Raw genomic sequence first — 25,766 nt, forward strand, 5'->3', positions numbered from 1 at the left:
CCATGGAGTGCGTCCAGAGAAAGGCAATGAAGCTGTGAGGGGTCTGGAGCACTGATGGGGAACAGGGATTGTTCAGATTCTATGAGTCTTCAGCCATCTTCACATAAGAAGAAGCATGTTCTTATGCTCAGTCTGCATTCAGCGGGTTTTAATCGCTTCTTGGCCTCTTGCACCTGCTGTAGGGAACCTGCTTTAGGAGGAGTTTGCACTGGATGATCGCCAGAGGTCCCTTGCATCTCTGCGATTGTACGGGGCACCCTGAAAAGCTCTGCAGGCACGCCTTAGCGGTGGGACGCGTTTATCATCCTCTTGACCTGACGGAAGTCATCAAGTGAACCTTCAAGCCATTTTGTCGCTAAAACGGCACGCTTCGGGACGACCCTCAGCCCCAGCGAGAGCCGCTGAGGCGCGGGGCGGAGCCATGCCTCCAGGCCACGCCCCCCGGCCGCCTACAAGCCCCATAGTGCCGCGGGGCGGCGGCGCGTGACGGCGGGAGGAGGGGGGTGGGGGGCTCCGTCTCTCCCCTGCCGCGTCCCCTGCCCGGGCTCGGCAGACGCCATGTTGGCTTGAGGCGAAGATGACAGGGGGCGGCTGTGGGCCGGCATCGCGCTGAGCGGCGGCTTTTCCCCGGCTCGCGGCGCGACCAGGCAGCGCCGCTAAAGCTCGCGGGGAGGGGGCGAGCCTGCCGTGCCGGCGGGGGGTGGGGGGAGGAGGGAGCGAGGGCGGGCTGAGGAGGAGGAGGTGGAGGCGGCGATGAGAGCTGAGGTTGCGGGAGGCGACAGCCGCTGAACGGCCCCGTCGAGCCCCGGAGCCGCAGGGCCGTCCCCGCCGGAGCCTGTTGCATGCGGCAGCCCGCCTAGGGGAGGCCCGAGCCCGGCGTCCTCCCCCGGGCCCCTCCGGCCCCAGGGCAGCGAGTCGGGCCGGCAGCGCTTAATGAGGAGGTGACGGCCGCCCCATTATCCGTGAATCACCCCGTCGTTATTCGCCGGGAAGGAAGAGCGCGAGGGGGGAAAAGCCGCGCGCAGCCCATGTCGCGGCGCAGTGCTGCCCGCCCCGCCTGGCACCGCCGCTGACGGAGCCGCCGCCCCCGGCACAGCCCCGCGGCCCGGAGCTCCGCAGGGCCCCGCCGCCCCACGCCGGCCTCGGGCCGGGGATCTCCGCTCGGTGCTTCTCGTTCTGCTTTCGAAGTTGGTGTAAAAGCGTCAGAGGGTTATCAAGATGTCCAGCAGCGTTCCGGCTGATATGGTGAGTGCTGAGCTCCTTCCTTCGTGCCGTTGTCGTGGAATAACGTTTATCGAGGCCCCTTTTGGCAGAGAACGTGGAAAGAAGAGGGGCGTGGGAAGGCGAGAGACAAATCCCGGCTGCCCGCTGCAGGACCCGGCGGTTCCTGGCCGTACCCGCGGCGCCGGGCTGGGAGCGGGGCTCAGCGGGCGGAGGGGCCCCGCTTTGGGGAACAGAAAGGCGAAGCCGAGCCCGCAGGGTTCCTGCTTCTGCCCCTTGTGTTGGCTTTTTTTTTTCCTCCTAAACCTGTTCGCGTTTCGTCTCAGCCGCCTGCTTCACGCCAACTTCGCTAGTTCCGTAGCGACACTGCCTTCTGACGCTGGTGTGAAGTTAATCCCCCTTTACTTGATGCCAGGTCAGGAAAGAAAGAGAAATCCCCGTGCTCTGTTTGCCCAGGGAGTGCGTTTGTGCACCCGCTGCAGCCTGGACGTTTCTCAAGGGCACTCCCGGTGCTCCCGATGGCGGACTGCCGGCAGCCTGCGTGGTGCTGTGACAGAGGGGTGGCAGAGCTCTGCCAGGTAACCTCCGTTCAGAAGGCTCTGCCGGTGGTGTGCCCACGTTTCATAAGATAATTAAGGTTAAAAAAGACCACCGAGATCGTCTTGTCCGACCATCATTTCTGTACATCGCCCAGTTGAGGGGGAACGGAATGTCATGGCTGTCACTGGATAGCTTACTCCTTATTCTTGCAGCAAAATATTTTCTCTTATCCCCGTATCGTGGTTCTCATTTATAGGCTCTCTGTATAAAAGCAGCGAGCTCTTCTGTGCCTTTTATTCAGGGTGAAATTCTGTTCTGTGAGCATAACCTGCAGTGGTGGCAATAGGAAGACGGAGCCTTGTTTCAGCTATGCAACTCATAGTCCATGTGTAGGATAAATAGGCTGTTGAAGTAATGGCATTGTCTAGTTGCTTCATGTCATTGTTTCCTTCACAGCTTTTCTACCGCAGCCCAAAGGAGTGAATTTTGTCAAGAGATCAGGAACAGTGCAATACAGAGGCAGTGCAATACAGAGGGTGATCAACCACAGTTCTAAGCTTTCCCAGCCCCTCCCTCCCCAAGTACTAAAAATATATTTTGCCTTTTGGGAAGAAATAGAGGCAGCACTCTCCTCATCACTGAGTTTCTACCCTCTCAGCTGTTTATTTTCCTTCATGTCTTGTTAAGGGCTCTCTGGCCGTGCTCTGAGTCTGCTCCCCACTCCCACATGTCAGTGTGTCATGGCCTGGCTGCAGCCCCTGCCCAGCTTGAAGCTGGGTGCCCACCTCTCAGAGCAGCCAGAGAAGCCCTTGGCCATAGCATGGAGTGCTGATCTGCTCTCAGCTGGGGCTGAGTGTGTGGCACCCCTCTGTCCTGGGGGTCAGGATGCACCTTTCCTATGCAAGGACTCCATTTTATAACAATATATGTATCTTGAGAGGAGAAAGAATAGTTTGCTTCTATTAAAACTGTTTCTTCCTGTCATTATGATGTAATGAGGATAGCGATGTGTAGGCCTGGGGATGCTCTGTTTCTTCAGGTCAGGAAGAAGCTTGTTATCCATAGCGATATTTAAATATTGAGTCATTACAAAGACATTTGAATGAAGATGTCACCAGTGTGTATAATTTAACCAGGTGAACAAGCGTATTCTGGTCTGTCTTAGGATCATTCTGCTGTGTTTTTAGCTGCAGTTTCTCTCATCAAGTTCAAAGTTTGCTGTAGGAATGAAGGCGACTAAATGCAGTCAGTAACTTCATATATAATTTGTAGAAGGAGCACTTGAAAAACTCATTTTCAGTCCCTATTTTTTAATCGCCATCCTTATTACAAAGGTGCTTGTTCAGGAGGGAAAATGGTATTGTTATTTGATTGCTTTTTAAAGAGAAGCGCTTTCAGGCTGTCACCTTGCTTATGTATGTTTTTATTTACTTGTGTGATTTTGCAGTTTGCATTTCTCTTTATCCACCCACTCTGTAATTTGCATTAAAAAAAAAAAAGATAAATCCTATTCTTCTGTAGGAGTTGGCATCATAGTGGTGGGCTGTTGTATTACGAAGGCTCTGTCACGTTTACTAAATCAGCTATGAATTACTTAAGTATTATAATAATTATATTTCAAAGCATCCAATGCACGGTCTAACCCTCTCATAATAATTAACTGTGATAATTGATGCTTCCTAAAATGTGGTCTTCCTGTCCTACCTTTGAAATGCTGAGGATCTGCTATACATAAATTCCTTCAGTGAGCTTTGTGCTCATGTGTAAGATGTAGTTTGATCCAGCCTTCTCTTCTCTGATGTTTGGTTGACTTCTTTCCAGAACTACAGCAAATTTTACCAGGTAACCATTTCAGCATCACTTCTTAAATAATTAACACGGCACTTTATCATTTGCATTCCATTAATAAACTGGATGGTGACACACTGCATTCCAGGCATCATAAGTTTGTGTTGCATTATTCCTTAGGAATACACTCTACTTAAAGGCTAAAACTCTGCTCCTGGAATGAGACCTGCTGCCATTGGCTTCTGTACTTGTGTAGTTTCATTTACTTAATGAGATCTAGACATGTATGGACTAGTCTTTGAACACCATACTGCATTTCTAGAGTCTTAAACTCCCTGCAACTCCCCCCCCCCCATCCCCATAAATACTGGTGATTGTGGTGGCAACAGGGTATCTTTGAATCCATTGAATAATTTCATCAGATATGTCCATGTGTTCTGGGCTGCCTTCAAAAAGGGGTGGCCAGCAGGGAGAGGGAGGCGATTGTTCCCCTCTACTCAGCTCTTGTGAGGGCCCATCTGCAGTGCTGTGTCCAGGACTGGGACCCCCAGTACAGGAAGGACATGGAGCTCTTGGAGTGGGTACAGAGGAGGGCAACTAAGATGATCAGAGGGCTGGAGCACCTCTCCTATGAGGAAAGGCTGAGGGAACTGGGCTTGTTTAGCTTGGAGAAGGCTCCAGGGAGACCTCATTGTGGCCTTCCAGTACTTGGGAGGGTATGGATGTTTATGAGGATGGATAGTGATAGAACAAGGGGATTGGTTTTAAACTGTGATGGGAGGTTTAGGTTAGATATGAGGAGGAAGCTTTTCACCCAGAGGGTGGTGACGCACTGGAACAGGTTGCCCAAGGAGGTTGTGGATGCCCCATCCCTGGAGGCATTCAAGGCCAGGCTGGATGTGGCTCCAGTGGTTGGCAGCCCTGCATATAGCATTGGGGTTGAAACTGTGGTCCTTTTCAACCCAGGCCATTCTATGATAACTTACTGTTGTCATTTGGTAGCAGCTACAGTTTGAGGGACTGATAGTGGAGCTGCTTTCAGGTTGTATTTTCTTTCTTGCTGGTGAAGCACTGTGAGGTGCTTTGTGGACTTGCACCCAAAGATGCTACTTTTATTTTTTTTTAATTTCTTATTTGACAAAAAGAGCTTGCTATTAGTTTAAAAACTGTAGCCAACTATATCAAAACAAGCTATTAAGAACAAAATAAAGCCCAACAAGCTGCAACATGGCAACGCATGCAAAACCTCCACCAACTAGGTTCAGTCCAAAAGTTCTTACTCAGTTGAGTATCTATTTCTTAGGTGTTTTCAGAAGAATTTGGAAGCTGAATCTCCTTTTTATGTTCCTATGATACTTCCCCTTATGCACATGATTCTTCAGGGGCTTTGGAACATGGCTCCATATGACTGAAAATCATTGTGCTGTCTGCTGTTCCCTTCATTGGTGCATTTTATTTAGGTACAGAAAGGCTCTGCCAGCTTTTTCTTCCTGGGCTGTTCTTTGTGTGCTCTCTGGGATATCAAATTCTGAATTCTGTTTGGATTTGAGTGGTAAGAATAATGCATTTGCTTCATCATGGGGGTTTGTTGTCTTTTTTTTGGTGTGGCATTAGATAAATCCTCAAAATTTGATAGACTTACTGCAGTTGAAAATGCTCATGTGTACCTGCTGAATCTATATGCTGAACTTAAGTGATGCTGGTGGTGCATGGGAGATGGTTAAAACATTATGTGTTTGCGGACATGCAAGAAAATGGGGTTCATGGTCTGAAATCCTTGTGTACATGGACAGTGCTAGAAGAGGGCAGTAAGTGGAGGAAGACTGCGTGTATGTGTGTTGTTTTGGAAGTTTAGTTCAGAATGGTTATGAGTAGCTTAGTGTAGAGTGTATGTAACAACCATAATCCGCTTCAGTAATGGCTAAGAGGAGAAGGATGGGTGTATATACATCTGGTCCTACAGTACTAGGAGCATCTGAGCATCCTTGAATATGATTCAGGCAGGAGAGGCTTAAAGGGGTACCTTGTTGAATGTCAACTGAATTGTAACGTCCTTCATCTAGTCTAAACAGTTCTTTAAGTATCTTTATAATATGCTTAGAACGCAGAGCGCACTTTGTACACTCATGGCACTGTGGTAAATTGGAGCAAAATGTAAGAAAGAAGTCACACGTTTCAGTTCTGTTGGAATTGCTCTTTCTTCAGCTTGAAGAAGCTCCTTCCTGACTCTGTGTGGGATGAGCCAGCCTTGGTGGTATATGGCAGGGTTTGTTGTAACAAGGTGCACCTCCTCTGTTGCCTGTAGTAGCAGCCAGGCACATGCTTGCCAGGGCTGATACTGTATCTGTGTACTAGAAGTAGCTTTCCAAAGGATTTATATTTTTTCCATTCACCCCTTCCTTTTGTTCCACTGATTAAAGTCTTCCCTATGGATCTAACAACAGCACAAAAATCACTTTAGTAGTGACTGATGTTTGTATACAAGATGCTAATGGAAACTCTGTGGCATTCTAACATGTTCAACATACTCCAAAACAGTGTTTGTATGTCCTTTATTTGTTCAGGGAGGGGCAGCTGTAACTTGTGGATGGGGACAGTGAGTGTTGTTTGTGGCTTGGTGCAGCCCTGTGCAGCTGTGCGGATTGCTCCTTCTTGCCCATCCTTGGCCCTTGTCCTTGGTACCTGTCCTTTCTCACTCCAGTTTTGTTCTGTAACTCCATGAAATAGGAGAGGGAATGGGTTCTGAAGGACATTCAGCTCCTCCCCTGTTGGGAGTACAGGGCAGCTAGCAGTGACTGCTGGCAGGGTTCAGCAGGATGGAAAGACAAAAACCAAATGCTGAGTATCTGACTGTAGCGAAATGATCACCTCTACAGTGGAGACATTGAATTGTGCACATTAAAAACAAATTGCCAGACTTATCTGAGGAATACAGGCAGAACAGTCAGGACTAGATGGGGACAAGTGGCGGCTCTGCAGAATTGGTGCCAACTTCAGGTGCCTCGCTGCTTGTGCTGCTGTTTGCATGGATCTAAACTTAACTTTTCCCCATCAGCATTTTATTTTAGGTTGTTCCAGGCCTATGTCTCTCTTTGTCTTGGCCCGAGGCTGTACTTGGAGGCCATCCTGCCTGAATATGACCCATACAGCAGACCGAGTAAGCAAAGCTTTATGAGAATGTCAACAAAGTGACGAAGAATGGACTTGTCTATTTTTAACATGGGATTCTTTCTTAGGACAACTTCCGTGAGTGTTGAAAGCCGTGGTCATGATACATGCAGTCAGAGGGCTTTGTTTTAGACTTCTGGTCGTTTGCTGTTGTTTCTGAGCAAAAGTCAGAATGTAAACTTTTGAAGTCCCCTGTGTGCTTATGCAATATGGAAGAGAACGGAGAGCTCAGTTCTGACTCAGCCTCTGAGTGCTACTCTACTTTGCAGGAATCCAGAAGTATCTGGAATGTGACTAATCATTCTTGTGGTTTTATGTAGAAGAGATAGTATGGCTTGTTTTTAGTCTTTGCTTAGTGTAGGTCTGTATCCTCTGACTTGGTTATTTCTCATTCTGAGTGAAAGGCAGAGCTGCTGATCAGCGCTCTTTTCAATACTGTCTGTTTGCAATTAACTGAGCCTGCTAAAGTAGCAAGCCTTCCCTGCCACAATTTTGCATGCATAAACTTTGGCTCACCATAATTATTAAAGGACTCTGACTGAGTGCAGCGCTTTCATTTTAGAAGCCACTGGAAATGAGCAGAATATCAATGAGGAATTGTAACATTGCTGTTCTCATGTCAAAGACCCCAACTCTTCATTGGGTTCAGCCTCATTCAAGGATCTGGCTTCAGAATTTCATGTATTGTTTAAAAATTACCCTATAAACTCAGCTAGAAGGACAGCCTCTAATGTTTGATAGTTTCTGTTACATGTACTTGCAGATCATCTTGGAAAATGATCTCTTCATTTCTTTATTGGGTATACATCAGACAAATACAAACTGACAGATGGAAGGAAACACTAATGGAAGAAAAGAATGAAGAATCAACAGCCTGCAACAATTGCAAATAAATAAATGGAGGCGTCAGCTGAGATTCTGCAGGTAGCTTTATGCAGTTCAGCACAATAGTTCTTGTATCTGAAAGGAAATATGTGGGAGGTGGGGAAAGAGTTGCTAAATGGGCTTTCCGAAAACATACGGGAGGTCTTTTTATTTTTGAATGCAACACTTAGAAGGTCTTCACCTTTTCTTTGACTTGTGGGTCTGCTGGGCCTCAGCAATGTAGTTGTGTGGAAACATTCAGTGTTGCACGTGAGCGTTGCTACCTACTTGTGGAAATGCAGTGTGTTTTGCAGCTCTAGCTGCAATGGCTCTGCAGAGGCTCAATGAGTTGCTGCTGGTAAACCGTCCACAGTTTGCACTGAGGCTCTGCACATATGTTGAAATCTGACTTAAAAATGTAGTGTATGTTTTCCACAACTAGAAACTAAAATGGGGATTTGGCTGACTGCACAGTTGTGGCGTTACCGTCACTGTCTTGTAAGTTTTCTACTTTCTGGTAAAGAAATCTGAAAATAGCTTGCCAGTGGCAGGATCGCACTTGTGTGGGTTTATGTGTTTTTGTTAGTTTGCTGGTTTAACTTAAATTTTTGCGTGTGATTCAGTTTAGAATTAAAAGGAAACAGTGTGGCAGAGTTCAGCTGAGATTTTGTTCCATAATACAGTTGTTATGGAGACAGAAACAAGCAGGAAACTCCTTGAGTTCTCTGTATCCCTTGCAAATCAGGAGAGTGAAAACATACGTTTCTGGTTTTAGTTCTGCAGAGTTCTACCACCAGATAAAGAAATGGATTCCTTAGTGGGATGTGAGTACCAAACAGCACAGGGACACCATCTGCAAGTGCCGGTGTTGGTGACTTTGTGCTGTGGCGGTTCCACTTTCTCTTGATGACTGGCACACGTTGCTGTTTAGGCCCATCTCATTTTTGTCAATGACTCTGATGCTGAGAAACAAAGGTGGTCTTATCCTGAAGCGTGCTGCAGTTGAGGATCTGGACTTTAATCTGTAAAACTTCTGTCAGTTTCTTTGCATTAGTAGGTTGGAGCCCTGGGCAGCCTGGTCTGGTATTAAATGGGGAGGTTGGCAGCCCTGCCTGTGGTGGTGGGGGTTGGCAATTCGTGGTTCTTGATGTTTCTTCCAACCTGGGCCATTCTGTGATTCTGATTTAAAAATAAGCACATATACTTGTTTGTTGTTTGTAAAGTGGCGTCCTGAGCTTTTGGGGAAGCTTTTCCGTAATCTTGGTAATGCAACATTAATTGATGAAAGTTTAGTACCGATTTCAGAATAAGCACAAGGAAATGGATTTCATTTCAATCTCTAAAAGAAAACAAAAAAAGTATCTAATCTAGAAAAATGATCATACTTCAAAGTCTTGTGTTGTAGCATTGGTTGGTATCTCTGCGGTGGAGTTATGGTATGGTAACATTTTGTGGTCTGGCAGAGATCCACATCACCATAACCTATTTCTGAAGCTTAGCATCTACCTCAGATAGGACTACTCAGTCTATCTCTGGAATCTGACAAGTTTTTAATATAGGGAAATAAGAGGAGAGTGATAAAATAAAGGAGTTCAGTGTTAATCAAAAGTCTTTCTTATCTGGGGCTATGAATTTAAGATTGCCTCTTTAAAGGTAGATTAGTGTCAGACTTCGTGGGAATATATGTGGCATATGCTAGTAAGCCTCAGGAAAGTTATTTTAAGCTGTATTACTATAACGTAATCATTCTGAAAGAGCTCCTTTTGGGATATTTCTTTCAAGATAAGGTGCTGTCAGATATTCTTTGGGCATCCTTATCTCTAATATACCGCAAGTGGCTGACTAGAACAGTGTGGAAGATTTAGTTTTAAAGCCTGAAATACCTCGTTACAAGATTTTTCAATTGTTTTTAAAGAATTCTTATTAGCGTGGGGAGTGTCACAAAGATCAGAATTGGGTGAACTCTTGGAGTGGTGTTTGGTGGTTGTAGATGGTATACAGTACATTGCTGTACCTGCGGGTATTAATTGATGCTCGGCTGAACTGAGCCAGCAGCGTGCCCAGGTGGCCAAGAAGGCCAGTGGCATCCTGGCTTGCATCAGAAACAGTGTTGCCAGCAGAAACAGGGCAGTGATTGTCCCCCTATACTCATAGAATCACCAAGGTTGGAAAAGACTTGAAAGATCATCCAGTTCAACCATTCACCTGTTACCAATAGCTCCCACTAAACCTTGTCCCTCAGCACAACATCCAGTCTTTCCTTGACTCAGCTCTGGTGAGGCCGCACCTTGAGTACTGTGGACAGTTTTGGGCCCCTCACTGCAAGAAGGACACTGAGGCCCTGGAGTGTGTTTGAAGAAGGGCAACAAAGCTGGTGAGGAGCACAGACGTTAGGAGGAGTGGCTGAGGGAGCTGGGATCCTTCAGTCTGCAGGAGGCTCAAGGGAGACCTTATTGCTCTCTGTAAATACCTGAAGGGGGAGGTGGTTGTGAGCTGGGGGTTGGCCTCTTCTCTCATGTAACTGATGATAGGACTATAGGGAATGGCTTCAAGTTGCACCAGAGGAGGTTCAGGCTGGATGTTAGGAAATACTGTTTCTCTGAAAGAGTGGTCAGGTAGTGGAATAGGCTGCCTGGGGAGGTGGTGGAGTCACCAACGCTGGAGGTGTTCAAGGAACATTTGGATGTTGTGTTGAAGGACATGGTTTAGTGAGAACTGTTGGTGATTGGTGGATGGTTGGACTGGATGATCCTGTAGGTCTTTTCTTGGTGATTTGGTGATTCTGTGATTCTGCTTAGGGCATGCCTACAATGAATGCCTGCCATTTTGGCTGTGAATGAACATACTTTTAGTTGGTGCACACAAGTTGGTTATGACACTTGTGGGGTGTGATTAATAAATAGCTCATTTTTGAATCTGGATTATTGATCTGCAATGGAAATAGATATTATTGTGTTTGTGTGTTTGAGTTGTTTATACTTATATAGCTATTTTTGGCATTAAACTTGAAATGTTCAGAAAGCTTTGTTGAAAGATTTTAAGTGAAGAGGTGGGGGGGGAGAATCCCCTGCTCGCTATTCCTATGTGACTTGGTAAGAATGGAATCAACATAAAAATCACACACAATTATTAGCTCCATATGTATTATAGAACGTAAGTAGTGATGAGGGTGCAGTGTGTTACTGTATGTTTATGAGAAAAATTAAATAAGCTGTTGTCCCAGCAGAGTGGTGAGCTTCCTGATATGAAGGCTTCCCAAGTTCCCACTTGCTTTCATACTGGACTGCACTGCCCAGTAGCAGGTAGGGCTAGCAGGGATGCAGCATCACATGTGTGCCATGGCTGCCTGCATGGGTTGCATTGCCAATAAACTCAATGAGCATGGTGGGAATGCAGGATCACTGTGTTGGCCCTTCATGTGAACAGCTGTGGAGGTGTACTGCTTTCTCTGGTACACAAATCATAGAATCACTGAGATTGGAAAAGACTTAAAGATCATCAAGTCCAACCACAACTTAACCACACTACCCTAACTAACAATCCTCCGCTAAATCATGTCCCTGAGCACCGCATCCAGATGGTTTTTAAACACATCCAGGGATGGTGACTCAACCACCTCCCTGGGGAGCCAATTCCAGTGCTTAACAACCCTTTCTGTAAAGAAGTTTTTCCTGATATCCAGCCTAAACTTACCCTGGTGAAACTTGAGGCCATTTCCTCTCATCTTGTCACCAGTGAGAAGAGACCGGCCCTGCTCTCACTGTGAGCACCTATCAGTAATATGTACAGTAAATACGTTCAGTAAGACAACACAGTAAAATTGCTTTGAAGCATTCTAGTTTGTCTAGTCAGGAACTCCACACTCACAAGGTGAGGTTTCCCAGACACAGTACCTTAGGCCATAAAAATGTGTACTATGTGACTCAAATATTCAAAGGTTTTGTACCAAAGAATGTTGTAATATATATTCTTTGTGCTGCCAGTTTCTAAGAAGGGACTATTTTGAAGACCAACTTTATACTTAAAGATGTGTTAAGTATTTTTATGGGAGTTTCTGCTAGTTCATTTCAGTGTAAATTACTGAGGAAGGGAAACATTTTTCCAAAACATGCTAGTGAGTGTTTCTAGCTGTCTAGACACTAAGAGCAAAGCTTTAAGATGCAATATGTCAGATCCTGGCACCAATAGAACAGCTTGTTACTGAGAAATTTGACTTAGTCGTAAGGATTTCATTTTCTGTTGGCACAATGGCTAGGAGTTCTTATTAAACAAACTGCAGCAGTTCTTGATTTCTGTCTGATAAATTGCTTCTGGCCAGTGTAATTTCATAAGAATTGGGGTTTTGTACAAATCTGAAACTGAGGATTTTTTGGATTGATTTCTAATTATGTATGGTTCAAATCATTTGGTAGTTTAAAATTTCCATTGTAGTAAGTGGAATACTAGGTAAACTCTAAGTGTGGTTGCACGAGGGGCCATAAGAAGGTGGCAGAGGGTATTTGCTGACTTGTTTTAGCTTGCAGGTTGTTGGCTGAATTGTTGTTTTTTTTTTCTTGCAAAGGAAGGTATCCTGTGGTATCAATTTCAGAAGCCTCAACAGAAGGCTTCAAGCATGCTCTTCTGCATTGAACTCTCACTGCCTACCTCAGCAGCGGTGCTGGGGCTTCCTTACACATTCTGCTTCTGATGGGTGTGAAAGTGAGCTCTGTGTACCCTTTTCTTCAGGCAGGGAAAACCCTAGGGAGGGTTGTAGAGTGGGTGCGTAACACTTGCAACCTTGGTGATTCTATGAAAAGACCTCCAAGGTCATCTGGTCCAGCTGTTCACTTATCACCAATGTTTCTCATTAAACCATGTCCCTCAGTACAGCATAACATTTCTTGAACACCTCCAGGGACAGTGAGTCCACCATCTCCCTGGGCAGCCCATTCCAGCGCCTGATCACTCTTTCAGAGAAGAAATATTTCCTAACATCCAATCTGAATCTCCCCTAAGCAACTTGAGGCCATTTACTCTTGTTCTATCACTCCCACCTTGCCACAATCTCTTTTCAGGCAGTTGTAGAGAGCAATAGTAATGTCTGTTCTGAGCCTCCTGTTCCGGAATAGTACTGGGCTTGGTGCTGCCATACATACTTAGTGCAGGTGGCAAGCAGGACTCAGAAAGAGCTCAATAAGGATGAAATTTTTGGTGAGGTTGGACTTTTCCCAAAGTAAGAGCCATGGCTGCATCTTTCCCACCATTGTCTATAAAGGGTGTAAAATCTCCCTATAGAGGCTGATGCTTCTGAGGTTGTCTTTTTTTCAACATCCATCTGTGTTTTAAGTAAATAGCAGTGGCAAAATATACATGGCGAAGTGAGTATGGTGCATCTACTACTGCGCTATTTATGGCATATATGGAAAATTGACATTGAGGGAACTGTTAGATTGGTAAAATGAAATGCAGAAACATTCAGAAATAAAAGGATCAAGATAGTGAGAGCCATGTGGTGTTCCTTAGCTGCCCATTGGCTGTTAAATTGCCCTGTTTAACTATTTTTTGTCTTGTTATATCAACTCTGTTCCTGTTAAATCTCTTATCCAGAAGCACATGAGTTTTTCTACCATGATACACCTTCCTTATCCTGTACCTACTTGTTTTTAAGACTGGATCAGTCTGTGCCTTTTTGAACTGCTCCAACCTTGTTTAGAAGAGGTCTTAGTTCACCGCGAGTCTTCCTGTGATATCAGTCTCTAGCAAGTACTTCAGAAAACTCCATTCCTTTCTAAAAGATCTGCTTAAACCTGAAGTGATCTTAAGAGAACAAATCCGCAGCGGTTTCCTGTGTTCAAGGACGTGGGATTTAGTTTTATGCTTAAGTTATCTCTCCTGAGTTCTCTTAACTTCTTTTAGAAGTTTAGGAAGGGCAACTGGCTTTATCCGAGGGGAGCGGAATGATGATCAGTCAGTGCCTTTATGTGCAGACGTGCTGGTTGGTCCTTTTTTTTCCCTTTAGCTTGGTTTGAAATTTGCCAAAGCGAATAACTCGGAGTGCTGAGTAATACCAGATAAGGTGGAGCGAAGGTGAAGAGTTTCCTGCCTTTCTAAGTTGGTTCTGTTGCTGCATATCAGTCCTGACTTTGATGCCTTAAAAAAGCCATAGGTTATATATTTTATTTATAACGAGCATGTGGTTAGGAGATATTTTGTTTCTGTTCTCTTCTGCCAAAAAAGAGAAACTTCTTGTTTTGTTTTATCTTCTTGCTTTCAGCGTGTAGACGTGAGGCCCAGAGGGAAAGAAATTACTGGGGAGATTGTTTAGGTTTTTGGCCTCTTCTGCCACCAATAATGTAATTTTGAAGTTCTTCTCTCTTACTGCATGCAGTTCTGCAGGAGGTGGAAGGGACAGATAATTCCTGAATAAACCCAGCATTTTCTGCAGCCTTTTTGTGTCAAATAATAGTTTTTTCTGGTAAAATCAGATGACAACATGTTCCAAAAAATGTGGTTTTCAGGAAGAACCGTATCTATTTGTTGTGGTAGTTTGAAATTTCATATGCAAAATAAATGGATCCAGAATCTTAAAATACAGCAGCGTTGTATTTTGTTCTGTCTGACGTTTGGGTGAAGGCAGCAGTTGTTTAGCTGTGTTCTACTGGGAGCTGTATTGGCCAGCCCTAGAGTGTCCCTGGGGCTGCTGGGAGAGGGAAGAGAAAGTCTTCTGAGTCATTTCAAAATAGTTCTGGCTGGGTTTCTGGAAAAGATGGCACTTGTTTTTATTGTAGGCATTTTGAACTGCTGTAGTAGCTTGCAGGAGGGTGGTGGTAGCAGCTGAAAGGAGCACAGGGAGAAGCCAAATCACGGTTACACAACCATCTAGCGATGAGCGTACAGGCAGTGCATGTACTGGTGTCAGAGTGTTCAGGCTTATTTATGGGCAGTAATGTGCCATACAAGCACGTGAGGAGCAGCAAACTATCAAGGAGTTGGCATGATTTTTCTCATACTGTGTATAGGTTTGTACTCTTAAGGAAAGAAATTATGTGAAGTTTTTAACAGATGGAGGGCATGCTAGATGGTAAGTTTTCTCATGGCCGTCCTTGTCCCTGTCTCTGTATGCCAAATGCAAACATACTCAAACCCTTAATTAGTATTTATATGTTTGATATTGATCCTGAGTAGAGGTAGAAAAGTAGTGTGCATTAATCTGGGTGGAAAAATGAGATGTCTGTATACATGATATCACAGCTTTTGGCAAAGGTGAATCTTGCATTACCAAATCCAATTCTAAAACTGGAAAATTCCCAAGACTTGATTAAGTTGCCACAATGTGGCTTTTAGTGCCATTTAGCATGTGCTGATGGCCTAGGGTGTCTGCGCTGCAGACTGCTCCCACAAGTGATATCGATGCCCTTCTGGAGCAGCAGCTGCAGCTCATAGTGGGGATACTTCCTAAGACATGAAGACAGTGGCAGAGGTCTGTGTTTGGGTAATTTGCAGTATTTTCATATTGTTTGTTTGGTATGCTGCCTTTTCTTAGCTTAAATTTATTAAGTTGTGCTTCAAAAATCATTAAAAGTTTTCATTTACAGTAAATGACAGTTCTGTCCAGTTTCATTATTCCCTACAGAAAACTTCAGCATCTATGTTTGTGAGTAGTGCAGCAGAAAGGGAGATTTCTTGCAGTCAACCTACATTTCCTTCCTTTTAACATAGAAGAGTTTCTCCTAATTACAGCTCCATGGAAACTTGAGTAACTGCAGGTGTGCTGCTCCTGTTGTGGCCAGGTAGGAACTGTGTGATGGCAGATGTATGGCCAAGCGAGATCCTGCCAGAGCTGTCATGCACAAAAAAAAGAGTGGAAGCTGAGACAAGTTAATACAATGAATTTAAAAGTAATTGAGGTTATCCAGTGAGAACTTGCACACAACCTGATGAGTCGAGAAAATCATCTGAAGTCCTTGAAATATGCCTTACCCCATTGGACTTGAATGGGCTGTGCTAAATATCAGAAGAAATGCAGTGTATTTCTGGTGCGTTACAGTCACACTCGTGTGGCAGAAGAGAACAATACTGCCTATACGAGTATGTTGTCTTTTAAAGATACTGAAGTTTTTGTAATGAAATCTCACCAAGGAATTCAACTTGGTTTTGTGGTACCAGGTTAAAAGAAAGAAGCATACTCTTTGGAGCTTGACAGGTGTCTCTTGACATTTGGCCTGGAATGTTTGCAGGATACTTCATATTCTCAGAGCAGAAACAAATGAGCAGGCTGAGAATTTATGTGTACGTAATTAAATAATGAAGATTCCTTGGCATTATATAACAGGCTTCCTTGTATTCATACCTTATCGCTTCCCTGGCAAGATTTCTATCATACATTAGAGTAAATATCATTCCTCGTACTTGAGAAGTGTATTTCTTTTTTGGAGTGCAGCTTCTGATAGCCGACTTACAGCGCAAAGCCTTCATCCAACTGTATTTCATATTTTTGCTTTAGTCTTGGCCCTCTTGAATTTTTTGAGATGTTTTACTTCAGTTTTTTTAAAAACCTTATGATAGAAACCTAATGATCGTACATAAAGCCTTTCCAGCATAAACTGTTGTAAAAGAAGGAAGAATTGCCATGCCATGATTATCTTGAAATATAACATTTTTCTCTGGATGCTTAAAGGCTATATCTTATTTGCAGCGACACTTCATGTTTGGAGGAATTTTATGTGGAGGAATCTTTATATAGCACCTATCCAAACAGGCACCTATCTAAATATAGTCTCCATCCATATGACAAGACTAATCTCAGTGTTTGGGCTTCTGGCAGACCTCTTTTGGATGGCTAGATTTCATTACTGAGAGATCAATCAAAAATTAACAAATTAGACTTGCTATATTGGGAACCCTGGAAATAATACTTGACTTAAGGAGTCAGAAGACTTTATCATTTTTAAGTATAAAGCATTTATGATATTTCTCTGAAAGGTTTGGCATGCAGTATGTGTGGGAAGCAGTGCTGTACATGCTTCCTTATGTCTAGAAGACCAAAGCAGAGGTGGAAGCCCACAGCTATGTTCTTTCCTTCAACTCCATCCATTTTCTGCTGTGGTATACGGGCTGTTATACCTCTAATATAGCTTCTATTTGTGGATGAGTGCATCATGGTGGTTGAACTCAGACAGCTTATTCCAAAGACTTCTATTGTTCAAACTAAGCTGAAAACGATCTGTGGGATAAAGCTGTGACCTAGTTTTGGATTTCCATGCTTTGGGAAGTATTGTTTTGCCAAACCCCTGCATGTGTATTTCTTTAATTCCTTTTTTCATCTTTGAAGGTTGATTAATTACTTATTTTTTTTAGGTCGATGGCTCACGTATTCTGGGAATAGAATGGGCATTATATTCTATTCAATGTTAATTTTGAGGGTTTTATTTTTACAAGAGGGGAATTTTTCACCCAGTGTGGTGTTAGAAAAGGTCAGCCTGCCCAGCCCACGTGCTGGCTCTCAGCAAAGTACCCTGCATGCTTCTAGCATCAACACTCTACGTATACAAGGAAAATTCTCTGCCTAATCTGTAATGATGGCTGTTTGGTTTTCATGAATTCAGTAAGGTTTTATGCTTTTTTATTTAGTGATGGCAGAGGCTTGGTAAGGCAGCAAATTTAGTATTAATATGTATAAATACTACCAACAGTGAAAATAGGAATGAAGAGTATCAATTACATTCTGTGTTCTGCTTTAGTTCGGACTTGGTGCAGTATGGGGCTGGGCCCTGGGTGCCGCAGCCTGGCCTCAGACTGGGTTCAATTTCTATTTGCTTATTTATTTTGGTGGCAATAAGCACATTGGTAACAGTTTCAAGGACTGACAGGAGTTCATTTGCAAATTCACATAAAAAATACTAATTCAGAATAACGTGAGAAGAAAGGTTTTTGTCAACAGGGAATTCTTAAAGACAAATTATCATCTAGGTTACAAGGTGTTTGTTTTTTGTTTTTGTTTTTTTCCCTTTAATTCCAATGCAGAAATTGAGAAGGTTTTATTTAAAACCTTCTATTTGCTCTTCTCAAGTCACTGCGCTATTTGCCCATCTCTGGCTGGTCAAACAGTGACACAAACTTATGTGAGAGCTGCTTGAGGTGTGACAGCAGCTGGCTGAGGGGCTGGGGTTGTGGAGCTGGCTGTGGTGCTGTGGAAGCTGGCCCTGCTGTCAACAGCCCTTGTCCCTTCCTGCCCTGGGTCCCTGCTGGTGCTGAGCAGTGTGGGAGGCTCCCCCAGGCTGTGTCTTGCTTCAAAGTGGCACCTCAATGTCATTATCTTTAGGAGGCTGTAGATTGCCACAGAATGTGGTTTCCCAAAGCAAAGGTCACATTGGATGTTGTGCCTGAGAGACTGTTTGTTATAACTTCTGCGAGGTTTTTGTACGTTTCCTAGTGTTGCTGTGTCTTGTAAGTAGCTCTGAAGAACTGCATGGCTCCGGTTCAGGTGATGGAAAATAGCAAAGACTTTCAGACACAGAATGGTTTGAGTTCAAACAGGCCTTTACAGGCCATCTAGTCCAACTCCCATGTAATGAACAGGGACAACAGGGACAACCTACAGTTAGATCAGATTGCTCAGAGCCCTGTACAACCTGACCTTGAGCCTGGCCAGGGACATGGCATCTACCACCTCTCCGGGCAACCTGTGCCAGTGCCTTATTACCCTTGTAGCAAAAATAAAAAACAACAAAAAACCACACAAAACTTACATCTAGTCTAAATCTCCCCTCTTTTAGCTTGAAACCATGTCCTCTTGTCCAATCACAACAGACCCTGCTAAGAAGTCTGTCCCCTTCTTTCTTACAGCCCCTTTTCATATAATGAAAGGCTGCTCTCAGGTCTCCCCAGAGCCTTCTTTTCTCCAGGCTGAACAGCCCCAGCTCTCTCAGCCTGTCATCATAGGGAACTGTTCCATCCCTTGGATCATTTTGTGGCCCTCCTCTGGATGCACTCCAACAGCTCCATGTCTCTCCTGTACTGAGGATTCCACATCTGGATGCAGTGTTCCAGGTGAGGCCTCACCAGCACAGAGCAGAGGGGCAGGATCACTCCCTCAGCCTGCTGGCTTTGGATGCAGTCCAGGATACTGTACAGCTTGTTTGTTGCATTGGGTATGAAATAGAAAACTTCCTGTCAGTATCTTGCAAGGCTTTGGATAGTGCTGAAGAGGGCCTTGTTGCTGATACAGATCCCTTTGCTCTTCTTAACAGCATGTGAAAAAAAACGCTTTATAAAGTAGTAGAAGAGAATTATGATTATTTGAAACAGAGGAGTCTCCTTCCCCTAAGCGCGCTGATGTGAAACAAGGGTAATGGAATGAAACTCTTATTTTCTCTGTAAAAACTGGGTATTTTAACATGGCGCTACCTGCCAGTGGGACATGTACAGAATTCAGTTTTCTGAGTATCTCAGTGAGAGGAAGGTGGAATTTCTGTTGCTTATGTATGTTGCTTTTTTTTCCCCTCCCCTGATTCTTGGTATCATGTTCGTGTCTTGGATGTTTGGGTTGCAGTACAAGAAAGTAATTCTGAAACTTTCCATTTTTCTGAGCGTGGAGAATTTTTATCTCAGCTGTTAGAAAGTTGGATTAAGATGTAATGTCTAGGAACGTGATGCTTACCCTAAACTTCAGTGTACATAGCACAATGCATGCTTAGCTTTGTTTCATTTGAGAAATATTAGAAGTCTTTTTAATATTATATCTGTTAGTTAAAAATCTATTTTCAGAGAGTGAAGCAGAGACCAATTTCATAACCTGTACCACCATCTGTTAAATGCACGAGAAGCTTATTTTTTTTTTCTGGATGAGGTTTAGCCAGCTGTCCATTTTGCACTGCTGCCTGGATGGGGAGGCATTCATTTAAGAATAACACAGTAGGTTTTCTGTGAGTCAACACAAAAGCTTTTTTCTCATCTGACTCTTTTAGCTTGTCTTACACTTCCCCAAATCTATTCTTGCTGAGGAGTGTATTTGAAATCTTTCCTTGTTTCACTCCTTTCCTCTGCTGTGTGCTCTCATCTTCTCCCACTTAGACTGGAGCTTCTGCTCAGGACAAGACATGTGCTTGCAGCGAGGCGTGCGGATGTATTTGCTAGCTGCAACCCAAAGCCCGTCCTAATCCTATTGACATCGAACCCAAGCAGCATTTAGTTAATCTGTCTGGTATTCTTCTTACTTTGTCTGACCCGGTGAGACGATACAGCTTTTTGTGACTTCATTTTCTCTTAGATGAGTGTTTTTGGATGGTAACGACAAACTTGTGGAATTTACTGAAATTTTCCCTTTTTTAGACGTTGTCTTTATGATAAATTGTTGCCAGGTTGTGCTGGCAGATTGTAGTATTGTGTTGCTGTTATTACTAATTGTATTTTATATAAGGGCTACTTAAGGAAAAACTTGTTATTTACCAGAATCTAGGAAGATAACAACTGCAGGTCAGTTAATCTTCTATTTTGCTGTTCAGTCTGCAGCAAAATAAACTGTATTCAGGAAAAAAAATCATAAATAGAAAATTGATTAAAATTAGAATCCAGTTCTTTGTTGACTACAATTTAGAGCTGGCTTTAAAATGTAATGTTAGAAATTCATCTTTGTGACTTCCACAGGAGTGTTTTGTTCATTTAAGCATTATTAAAGCAATTCAGAATAATTTCAGCTTAAACCTAGTGGAGATCACGGAACTACTCAAAGCATTGCCCTGCATTTTCTGATTTGGCCTTCCATCAGATACCTTCTGGGCTGCTGCTGAGCATTCCTGCTTAGAATGGCAAATCTCCTTTTGTAGGCTCTCCACGTTGGGTCAGTTTGAGACTGCTGGGCTGGCAAAGGATTTGGCTTCATTTCATGTGGGAATCCGTCTGTTTATTCTTCCTCGCAGAGTTAGCAAGAGGTGTCTGTGCCACTTAAAAGCATGTATCCTCCGAATTCAGCCTCGTGTGTGGGCACTCCAGCCAGTCCTCGTCCTCTTCAGCTCTTGTTATCCAGCCATCTCTGACCAGCTGCTCTGGTTCTCTGCAACTTGATGGTGCTTGACAGTGACTCCAAAGTACAAATAAGCATGTGAAATGGGAACAAGAATTTGAAGCTATTGTATGGAAGACAGCTGTGATACTAATTAAGCTGTAGCATCAAAATAGTCGAAATGCTTGCTCTTAGATTTGTGTATCAATTGGATAAACTGACTTGAATTAATCGTGTCCCCCTTCAGCTGGACATAGTTTGCTTTGGCTTAACTTTATTGGCCCAACTCACTAGAGGTTTATTCTAGGAAGATAAAGGACCTCAAATCTATGCTTTTAAAATCTCCTTTGCCCCGCTTCTATCTAGAAAGTGTCACTGGAAGCCTTGTAGCTGAAACCTGGCTATATAATACTATTGCAAGACAGTCCATTTATGTGTTCCTGGCAAGTCTGCAGCCAAGGCAAATATAGATGCCTCCATTCAAACATTTTAATGAACCGGTGGACAAAATGCTCTATACATTCATTTTTCTTCTTTTTTTTCCTGTGTAGTCATTATGTGTAGACATGACTAGCCATACCACACTTGCCCTCCTGTGGCCATGTTTCCACCATGTCTTTATAGTAGGGTTTAGCTGTTGGTCATACTAGGGAAAAAAAAAAAGAACAGGTCAGTGAATGAAGTAATCTACCAGGAATTCTCACAGAGCTTTTTCTGTGTTCAGCTTGAAACTGTTCATCCAATGATACAGTCACTAGATCGCATCTCAGAAATGAGAAACTGGGATTGTCCATTTTGTCAGTAGCTTGCAGTCACAGTTTAGTTGTACCAGAAAATATGCTCTCTTCATAAACAAGACAGTCTGTCTGAATGCTGGAGATCCACATGTGCTTGGATTTATGTAACCACTGATGTACTGAGACAATACTGATGTCCAAGTAGGGCAGTAACAATGAGCATGGCTTTAAAGGATTAGTTGCTTGTCAGGCAAAACAGAAGTACTCTTTTGCTTTGTTTCACAAATCAGATATTAATAGTAAAAGGCACATGAATACCTAAATAATGTTCATTTTTAAATCATTGTTGCTGTTTTGAATTTCAGCTGAAATTGTGTAACCAGCAGGATAATGAAGGAAATAAAGCTGTTTAATCTTAATGCCCTTTCGATGCAGTGTTTCAAATGTAGCAGTTGGTCCTTTCTCAAATTCTCCATGCCGTGTTTATCAAACATTTGGTCCCCTACCAGTGGTACTTTACGGAGGGATAAGGGATCATGGAAAAAATCTGTAGCAATAAAAGTAACTTGATGTAACTGAGAACATGAGTATCGATGTGTGTGGGGTGTGACAGGGAGGACGCTGGACATGTTCGCCTATTCCTGTAAAATATTCTGTAGCTCCTCAGGTACAGTCACAAGATAATGATAGAAATTAAGGCTGAGTTAAGGATTTCTCCTTTTTTGTCTCTTGGAGTCTCAGAAAATTTGTGAGTTGGAGGTGGTTGTACTTGGATGTAGTTTTCTACCTGCAAATTATTTTTCTAGAACTTATATTGGGCTTAGTGGCGGATCTGCCAAATGTGTCTACACAGTTGACCAGTGTCTTGATACGTGGAGTGCATTTAATACAAATGATCATCAGAAGTCATCAAGGAAATCTGTATTTATAGATCATAGCATCTCAGAGTAATTTATGGAACCGCAGAGTTGCAGGGGTTGGAAGGGACCTAAAGAGATTGAGTCCAAGCCCCTTGCTAAAGCAGGAACCCTACACTAGGTCTCACAGGTGGGTGTTCAGACAGGTCTCAAGTATCTTCATAGAAGGAGACTGTATGGACTCTGTTTACTCTGGAAGTGACCTCTGGAGGTCCTCTGGCCCAAAGCAGAGCAAAGCTACCAGAGCAGCTCAAAGTAACCACTGGGTTACTCGGGCCTTACCTGCTTGAGTTCTGTGTGTCCTGTATGCTGTTCCATTGCCTCTTGGGGCAACTGGTGGCAGAGCATAATCCACCTTTACTATGAGTTCATCTGTACGTGCATGTGGAATTTCCCTTGCCGCAACCTGAGAATATCAGAATGCTTCATAAACACTGATAAGAACTTTCAACCAAACTACTTCAGGATTCCTTATGTTTTAAGGTCTGCAAGTAATTAAATGTTTTGTAATTCTGAAAGCAAGTTCGTCTAGGAATAGTAGTTTGAGGAGCTACCTATGAGGTTTTTTTTAATGCAGTCTAGCATTTCAGCATTCTACGGTATGTGGAACACTTTTTGACTATGTATTCGTTCACTGGGAAACTCGACTTAGCTGGACAATGTTTTTTTCTTTGTATTATGTCTCAGTTTTTTAGATAACAGTAGGAAGGAGAGGTTTATTTTGGGGGTTAAGAAGCACTTAAATAACAAGATACTTCAGTTAAAATACTCATCAAGGACAGAAAATAGTTCTCTCAGAGTGCAAAACAGCCTCTTGTATACGTGTTGCTTTGGGTAGGGGTAAATGATGAGAACTTTATAAGGCAAAAATAACAAGCAAGGGCAAGGTTTTTTTCCTCTTGTTTTTGATGCTAATAACAGGGAAAAGGTAGCTTAATAATGCTTGTGTAATGTTATGTTCTTCCTTTCATCTTCTTGGGTCAGAAGTCAACCTTTTGTTCCTTTCGTATGCATTAACCTGTGTATTGTGAACTTGGATATAGTCTGTTTAATGGGTTTTGGTTGGTGGTGTTTTAAGCATCCTGACTCATGAAAGGAGCTGAAAAAAAAGGGGAAGGTATAGACACCATCAAGATGTCTTCTATTTAAGAAGTTCAACTTCTGTTTCAGTTCTCTAAAACGCTACGCTGCCTGTTTGATACATTGCTGAAAATTGATATTACAAGGTTGGTTTTAATTTCTGAATTATACATCTTAACAGAATTTAGTAATAACCGCTAGAAAGGAAGAAGATCTGGAACCAGTGTTTGTGTTTTGCTTTAGTTACAGAAGAGGGAAGGGTCATCAATGAGTGGTTTTGTCTCTGGCTGGGTGAACATTGGCTCGTGCTTCATGTTGGATGCTTCACTTGAGTGGCCAAGCTGTCACTAGACCTCCTTGTTGCTGCAAAATAAGGAATCTTGTATTTAAATATCTGTTCTTCTGGCTTTGGTTTTTATCAAACAACCTAAGTTTTTTTTGATATGTGATAAAACACAGCTAGCATTCTCTGGTTTCATCTGCCAAGGTCAGGCATCATGTCCCATGCTTCTCACATCCAGATGATGTCACATTAAATATGCAGTACCAACATCTGTGTGCTATCAGTGTCGTTCTTGTGGCAGACTGTGACATTACCAAGTAGTATTTCAGATGATTTGACAGCATTTTAGGTGGTGTTCTTACTTAGAACTGCTTGCATGTGACCTTCTCGCTTTGCTGTTCTAGTTCTAAGTGTGAGCATGCAGTGACTGAATAAAGAAAAGCCACTTGTGTAGGATTTACATATCAAGGGAATGTGAATGACTGCTTAAAAGCAGTGACTTTTTTGATCATTGTGGATTTACAGAAAAAATCATCCGCACCTATTGCTCAAAGGTAGAATTTCTGTATTGGAAATAAAGAATTATAAAACACAGAAACCATCTATAAAGCTTTATAGATATAATAAAGAATTTGAGTAGCGTTCTAGGAAAGTAAGACTTCAGAAGTTCTGCATTTTAATGAAAATGATACCATATATTTTTTTCAGATAGAAACCATGAGAAGGGGAGGTCATGCTGATTTAATGCATTTGCAAAATGGCCTTTTAGTAATTTTGATAATCCCAGGAGGAAATGATTTGAGGAAACATAAACACTTTCAAACTCCAAATGATTTCCTGAGTGGGTATTTATTCCCTGCAATGTTTCTTTCTAAACAGATCCAAGTCACGACTGGTTAAATTTACATTTAATTTCCCATGCCAAGAGATAATTCTGAGAAAAAGGAGAATAATTTTTAGGCAGTTTTTACATATGAACAATTAATAAAATTCTGATAAAACATGCCTTTCTTCCTTATAGTTTTGCCTGGCCTTTGAATCCTAAGATGCATGGCCCAGCTCTGGGAAAAGCTGGTTTAATTCAGCTGTTATGAAGACCATTATGTAGTGAGAGAGAAATAGAGGTGTTTGTGTTGTTTTTTGATTGATTTATTAGGTAAGGATGGAGATTCTGTTGATTGCCATAGCCCACAGTGCCAGGTGGAAACTGTGCTGCGCTCCTTGCCAAGTTGCTGCATCTTCCTTTTAAAGTTTCCTTCGTCAGGGCTTTTTCCAAGTTCTGCTAAGCACAAGGATGCTCTGTCCCAGTAACGAGGAGTGTGAGGAGATGATCTGTGAGAGCACCTTGGTTAAACTAAGCAGGGGGCTCCTGGCTTAGGACCACTTTTCCTATACCATTCTGATGTGGGAGATACAGTAGTCTACTGGGGCAAGGAGATGCCACCTGTATAGTCTGGGCTTGAGGACTGGCACCGCTGGGAAGGGCTGAGGGAGCTGAGCTTGGTCAGCCTGGAGAAAAGGTGGCTTCGTGGACACCTAATGCCAGCCCCATTGCACTTACAAGGAAGTCATCTAGAAGACAGGCCAAGGCTCTTAACTGAAATAAAAAGGTGGGAGAGTGGAGGACAGTGGTCATAAATGGGGACAGGAAAATCGCAGAATGACCCAGGTTGGAAGGGACCTCAAGGATCATGAAGCTCCAACCCCCCTGCCTGGCAGGGCCACCAAACTTCCATGTTTACTAGATCAGGTTGCCCAGGGCCCCATCCAACCTGGCCTTGAACACCTCCATGGATGGGGAAGAAACTCAAATATAAGGGATAAATTACTGCAACAGTATCTGGTGGCATTGTGTTCTTGCTTTTATTTTCTATATAGTTTTTTTTTAACCCTTTTGTAAACTTGCAGTGCACTTCTAGCATTACATTTACTTTCTTCTGTTCTGTTGCTTACTGGAGAAGCTGTATAATCATGACTCAATGAAAGTTTTCTTATTTTGTTGGCTCATCGTGAAGCCACCCCCTCCTCTGTACTACTTCTGTGAGGGTATGTATTTTATCCTTATTGGCTAGCCAACAGAATATGCTAGAAAGTCAAGGTGCCTGTCAAATTTACCACATTCTTAAGCTGAAAGACAGCTTTGAGGTTAGGAAGTTACCCTGAAATAATCTTCATTTAAACATAGGTTG

The 25,766-nt window shown here is 43.2% G+C and overlaps 1 protein-coding gene across 1 annotated transcript in view; it reads left to right on the forward strand.

Annotated features, from left to right (window-relative positions):
* The first annotated feature begins 1,071 nt into the window (after nt 1-1,071).
* UBL3 (ubiquitin like 3) overlaps nt 1,072-25,766 on the forward strand; it is a 58,171-nt gene continuing 33,476 nt past the window's right edge. The window contains exon 1 of the mRNA XM_072326390.1: nt 1,072-1,245. Coding sequence (XP_072182491.1) covers nt 1,219-1,245 — 27 coding nt within the window. The 5' untranslated portion in view covers nt 1,072-1,218. The remainder of the gene's footprint in view (nt 1,246-25,766) is intronic.

The sequence above is a fragment of the Excalfactoria chinensis genome, chromosome 1, assembly GCF_039878825.1.
Source record: "Excalfactoria chinensis isolate bCotChi1 chromosome 1, bCotChi1.hap2, whole genome shotgun sequence".
Taxonomy (NCBI): domain Eukaryota; kingdom Metazoa; phylum Chordata; class Aves; order Galliformes; family Phasianidae; genus Excalfactoria; species Excalfactoria chinensis.